At 50.1% G+C, this 6,285-nt stretch overlaps 1 protein-coding gene across 2 annotated transcripts in view; it reads left to right on the forward strand.

Annotated features, from left to right (window-relative positions):
• The window catches only part of MYZAP (myocardial zonula adherens protein), an 89,799-nt gene that overhangs the window by 40,008 nt on the left and 43,506 nt on the right, over nucleotides 1-6,285 (forward strand). For both annotated transcript variants that reach the window (XM_059372006.1, XM_059372007.1), the window contains exons 9-10: nucleotides 4,238-4,317; nucleotides 5,774-5,879. In XM_059372006.1, the coding sequence (XP_059227989.1) occupies nucleotides 4,238-4,317; nucleotides 5,774-5,879 (186 nt within the window). The remainder of the gene's footprint in view (nucleotides 1-4,237; nucleotides 4,318-5,773; nucleotides 5,880-6,285) is intronic.

The raw sequence follows: 6,285 nt of genomic DNA on the forward strand, positions 1-6,285 counted from the left end.
AGGTAAAGAAGACATTTGAGAGCAAGGGAGGAAACCGGACATTAGGCAGAAAGTGGAAAATGGGAAGGAGTGGTGGGAGAGAGGAAAGAGAAAGAGCAGGAAGGAGGAAAAAGGCAGGGTGACCTTCAGCAGGGGACCGCTGACTTCTGGGGGTGGGGTGGTAGTCTGGGGGCAAAGCTGTGGCTGGTTTCTGGGGAATGGCTCTCAGCAGCTTGTGGGTCTGCAAGTCAGTGACCACCTGCTGAGACTGTGACATCGGAGCCCCCGGTAACTCAGGCTAAGTGTCCCCCGGCTGGTGACGAGCTAGGGGTAGGGACAATGCAGGCGAGGTGAATGCCTGGGCTTCCAGTGATTCTGAGGGCGGTCTCCTTACCTCTGGTGTCTACAGCGTAGACCCCCCTCCTGTCTCCTGATGAGGCAAGGTGCAGCCGGGACGGGAATGGCACGAAACTCTGTGTTCTGGAGCTTCGGGGCTTGGGGGGGGGGGGTTCCCACTTAGGAAATGTCTTTTTTGGGAGAGACTTGAGCAAAGAGTCTGTTACAGTGTCACCTCCCCTCCTTGGGAAAACAATCCTAACTTTTATTGAAGAGAAGAGAGTATGGGCTGGCGATGGTCATAAAGATTGGGCAGTGATGGCATCTTCTAGAACCTAGAGGAGCTTTCTCCCACATTCCCTCTCCAACTGGTCATGGCAATCCTCCCTGTGGGTGACAGATTTTCCGGCCACATACAGGTGCAGAGTGAGCGGGCAGCCTGGTTTGGGTAGGAAGCCAACTTCCTGCCTGTGGGGTGGCTACCAGTACGGTTTTAGAATCAGATAGACCTAGAGTTTGACCCTTGCCTCTCTTTCTAGTTCTGGGCAGTTACTTTTCCAAACTGAGTTTCTTCTTCTGTAACCTGCTGGTAGTAAACATTCTTCTACTTAAAGCTTTGTGAGCAGTAAAACAAGAGAAGTCCACACACAGTGCCAAGCCCGGTGCCTGGCATTTAGTAGTGGCTCAAAAATGTAGGCTTTGATTTTTATTTTGTTACAGACCTGTCTAGGTGTCTGCCCCCAGAGTCAGCTTTTTTTAGCTGGACTTTTTTTTTTTTTTAAATAGCTTATCTTCTTTGTACCCTTGGGATTCTCAAAGTAGGATTTTTCCCCACTGATTTCCATGCAGTGCCTGTGTGAGAGGTGATGGGCAGGAGGCCAGGGAGGTGGGAAGGCTAGCCCTCCCTGCCAGCATTTGTGGGATACAGGAAGTTCCCCAAGCTCTGTCAGCTTTTTCTGTAGCAAACCAAAATATCAAAATGTATTGTCCTTTCTCTAAATCCTCTTTTCCATTTAGGCGAGAGATAGGTTTGCTTTATTCCACTAGGATTAGGTGTTCCAACTAATGGCTGCTTCTCCCTCAGAGATCCTTCTTTCAGAGTAGGAGAGAGAGCAGTTGTCTCTCACCCGCTCTGCAGACAGCGTGTCCCCACACATGAACGGTGGCAGTGTGGTATCTTGCCTGCACCCATTTTTGGATTTTCAAAACACTGTTTTTTTCTCCCCTGATTAGTAAAAATCTCCTAAGGAGTGTGATCGCTGAGGGACGCTGCTGCAGAAAAGGTGACAGTCTGGGCTTGGGCAGTGTGTTCGCAGGCATGTACAAATGGGTAGTGTGCATTCAAGATTTGTTGTACTTCCATTTAGGGGAAAAAAATTTGAACTTTTAAAGTGTGCCGGGGGGCACCTGGGTGGCTCAGTGGGTTAAAGCCTCTGCCTTCGGCTCAGGTCATGATCCCAGGTCCTGGGATTGAGCCCCGCATCATCCCTGCTGAGCAGAGCCTACTTTCCTTCCTCTCTCTCTGCCTGCCTCTCTGTCTACTTGTCATTTCTGCCTGTCAAATCTTTAAAAAAAATAAAATAAAAACATAAAGTGTGCCAGAAGTGAGGCCTTACCCTACTCTAAAGGGCTGTTTTGGGGGGCATCTGCCACTGGGGGTGCTCGTCTCTGAAAGGTCCATCACTATTATTTCAGGGCTGTTGTAGACTTCCAGCCAGCCTCCAACCACGTGAGGACAGGGGAGCCTCCTGCCCAGGTGGGCTGTAAGGCTGTGTCTTTGTTGGAAAGATTTAAGAACCAAAACAGATCCCCACTGAAAGTTGGTCTTCCCTCATGAGGCTAAATCCACCAGTGGTAATTTATACTCTTCCTGCGAGAGCGGACGGTTTCCCCATCTCTTCCACCTGTTCCTTGGGTACTCCGGCTTGTAGCCGCAGCAGTGGTGGGAGTTAGTGTGTCAGCGACCGTGTTTTCAGTAATTTGGCGGGAAGAGTTTGTTGGGAGAATTTCTGAGAATGATAGAAGCACAGGAGTACTGAGGGTCTCATGTAAGTTAATCTCCCGATATAGCGAACAGGGTTTGATAATTTTCATTTGAAGGAAATCTATGACACCAAGATCTATAATGTATTTCTAGAGCAATTTTGGTTATGATAGGTGCTACTTTTTTTTTTTTTGAAGGTTTTATTATGTATTTATTTGGCAGATAGAGAGAGAACAAGTAGGCAGAGCAGCAGGCAGAGGTGGAGGGAGAAGCAGACTCCCCTCTGAGCAGGGAGCCCTTCATGGGACTCGATCTCAGGACCCTGGGATCATGACCTGAGCTGAAGGCAGACGCTTAGCTTAGCTGACTGAGCCACCCAGGTACCCCTGGGTGCTACACTTTAAAAAAAAAATTAACATATAATGTATTATTGGCCCCAGGGGTACAGGTCTGTGAATTTCCAGGTTTACACACTTCACAGCACTCACCATAGCACATACCCTCCCCAATAGGGTGCTATACTTTTATTAACATTTTCTACTTTGTCCGAGGAAATCATAGTCCATATTCTTATATTATCTTTTTGGATAAACTTTAAAATTTGCATATATACAGCAAAGGGTACAAATCTTAATGGACAGCTTGATATATGTGCTAGTTTCCTATGGCTGCTGTAATAAATCACCACTGTGAGTGGCTTAAAACAACCCCAGTTCATTGTCCTATGGTCCTGGAGATCCGAAGTGCTAAAATCAAGGTGTCCGCAGGGCTGGGTTCCTTCTGGAAATTCTAGAGGAGAGGCTATTGGCTAGGCTTTTTTTGGGAAGATATTATTTATTTATTTATTTGATAGAGATCACAAGTAGGCAGAGAGGCAGGCAGAGAGAGAGCGGGAAGCAGGGTCCCAGCTGGGCAGAGAGCCCGACATGGGGCCTGATCCCAGGACCCTGAGATCATGACCTGAGCCGAAGGCAGAGACTCAACCCACTACCACCCAGGCCCCTTGCTAGGCTTTTCTAACTTCTAGAGGCTGCCTGCGTTCCTTGACTCGGGGTTCCAGCTGGCAGCTTCAAAGCCAACAGTGTAGCATTTTCCAGTCTCTGTCTCTTCCTGGCTCCAGCCCTTCTTCCTCCTGCCAATAAGGGCCCCCTGGATAATCCAGGGTCATTTGGCCATGTTAAGACCCTTAACTTAATCCCATCTGCAAAGTTCCTTTTTCTGGGTAAGGCCACATGTGCCCAGGTCTCAGGCCTTAGGATATGGCCATTGCTGGGGGGCCACCCATTATTCTGACGGTCACAACACACTTTTACAAGTGAACCTACACGTGTAGCCACCACCCAGCTTAGTATATAGGGTATTACCCAAATTCCAGAGATTCTTTTCTTGATGATGCAGAAATTCTTCAAGAATTTTGCAATATCACAGGCCACTGACTGAGGAGTATGGATTTTCATTTTCTAGAACTATAAATTCTCACAAAATATCTGAACCTAGGTTGATGGGATACTTATTCATTGACTTATTAAAGATTTCTTTGTTTTTATTGGAGAGAGAGTGCACACAAGCAGGGGGAGAGGCAGAGGCAGAGAGCAAATCCTCAAACAGACCCCCAGCTGAGCATGGAGCCCTGACGTGGGGTTCAATCTCATGACCTTGAGATTGTCATGTAGGCCCAAACCAAGGGTTAGATACTTAACTGACTAAGCCACCCAGTCGCCCCATAAAAAGAAACCTTGAATGGTTTTATCCAGGATATTTCTCTAATTCATAAACACATCTGTAAATGCAGACCAGGAGCTTTGGCAGTTTCGAGCTTCGGTTGGACTCTGGTGGGTGGATGCGTAGACCCCACTGGGCATCCTATAGACTTGACCCCAAGAGTGCTGGAATCACTTGATCTACATGCACTGATTCAAATATCGGTGTTTGTTTCAGGAACGTCATCAGCTGCAGCTCCAGCTCCTGGAGCATGAAACGGAAATGTCAGTGGAAATAATGGACTCTGACAAGGAAAGGTAAGACAGATGCCCTTTACCGCGTAATGGACTTGGGTGGTGGACATGCTGCATTTCCGTGGGCTCAGCAGGTCCTCGAATTTTCCTTCCCTTGGTCATCACCATTGCAGACTCTTATGTGTCAAACATCAGGGCTGAGAGCTTCTGCCCTGGGGCTAGTTTCTCTGGGCACTCACAGCCACATCTTGCAACCCACGACTGGTTGTTAGAGCAGAGAAGCACCCTGCAGGCTCTCTCAGGTGCAAAAGTTCAGTTTCTAAATGTTCTCCATGACCTTCAACTCCACAGGATGCACCTTGTTGATGAGAACACACATCATCTGTGACTAAATACCACTGCAATGGAAACTATTTTTAAAATGCCTTTTTGTGTGTGTCCAGACATTGTTTACTCAAACCTGGCCTTGTGCCCTGTCTGTGGGCATATAAAAATCTGCATCAAAAATGAGGGGGTGGTAGTGCATGGTCTCCCCTGGAAATCAGAAGGCAGAGAGGCTGTGCACCGCCCTCTGCTGAAAGAAAGCGAGGTTGGGATGATTCGAGCAGTTTGAACCAGCTGCTTAACTTTGCAGCTTTGCTAAGATTCCTTACTTATCTGCAAAGTGAGAATTCCTTTTAAAGGGGAGGGAGTGACGGTGAGTGCCGGTCTCATGGGGTCATTAACTGTGAGGGAGCTGGGGCCTGCCACGTGGTTCGTGCTGCAAAATGTCTGTTACCCTTCCTCTCTGCAACTTCGGACTTCGCAGTCTTCTGTAGACTGTAACGTAGCCTGGCAGACAGGGGAGGGGTAAGCTGACCGCCAGACCCCATGTCCCCGGCTCCATTCCAGCGGCCCCCAAGCCCTGAAGAGGCTGTCTGCTGCTCCTTTGGTCTCACCGAACTGAGCAAAGGCCGAGGGTGGTTTGTGCTGTTCTAAGACAAAATGTCAAGTGTCTTAGGACACGGCCCCGTTTGTTTTGATGCAGAGAAGGTCTTTCACCGTGTTTCCCAGTTTTTCAGAATAAATGATGTGTAGACAACCGGAGTTCCAGATTTCCCAGGACTCGGCCCCTTGATTTCAGATAGCGGGTCGTGGTTGGAGACTCCCGCCGCCTCTGTTTTCCAAATCAAGGCATTCGACTTGTACAATGTATAGTGTACAGTATTAACCCCCAGACAGAGAGCCCCCCATTCTGTATGTGGTACCCCCCAAATTCCGTTTCAGACCCTGGAAAGTAGTGTTGCTGTCATTCTACAAGGTGAACCTTGCAAGAGGGAACATGAGTAAAAGTCCCGTGCTCCTCCCAGGGTGGGTGGTTGGCAGGTAGTGAGCCCCCCGGGAGACTCACAGAGTAGGAGGCATGTGTGGCGGAGCCGCCCTTCCTGTTCCGGGAGAGGCTCCCTTCCGCCACGACCCTCCGCGCTGGTGGGGCTGCTCTGGTTGAGGGCCCGGCGCCTCACTCTGCTCCCTGTGTCAGGTATCAGCAGCTGGAGGAGGCGTCGGCCAGCCTCCGGGAGCGGATCCGGCACCTGGACGACATGGTGCATTGTCAGCAGAAGAAGGTCAAGCAGATGGTTGAGGAGGTAAGCCCCTGTGAGAGGTCACGGACCAGGACGGCTGCCTGTCGTGGGGACCCGTCAGCCCTGGAGCTGGCTCTGCCTCTCTCAGCTCAGTTCGCTGTGGCTCCCGAGTGGAGGTCCTCAGGCCGCTGTCTTCCTGGCCCAGAGGGAGATTTCCTCACCTGTGCCACCTCCGCCCCCCCCCGGGGGGGGGGGGGGGGACTGGTGATCATCCCTCTAATCAGATCGAAGCGTCACAATTAAGAAGGCCTGGAAGCGCATTTTATAAGCTCACTGGCCTTCAGAGGGCTGCGATTCCCCAGGGGCGGGCCTACAGCTCAGGGGAGCCCCCGGTGTGACAAGGAACGTTTCCTTCAGCTCAGGTCTCTGCCCGTCCTTGCACCTGGCTGCCTCTGTCCCAGGGACCACG

Source organism: Mustela nigripes, chromosome 13 (genome assembly GCF_022355385.1).
Source record: "Mustela nigripes isolate SB6536 chromosome 13, MUSNIG.SB6536, whole genome shotgun sequence".
NCBI lineage: Eukaryota > Metazoa > Chordata > Mammalia > Carnivora > Mustelidae > Mustela > Mustela nigripes.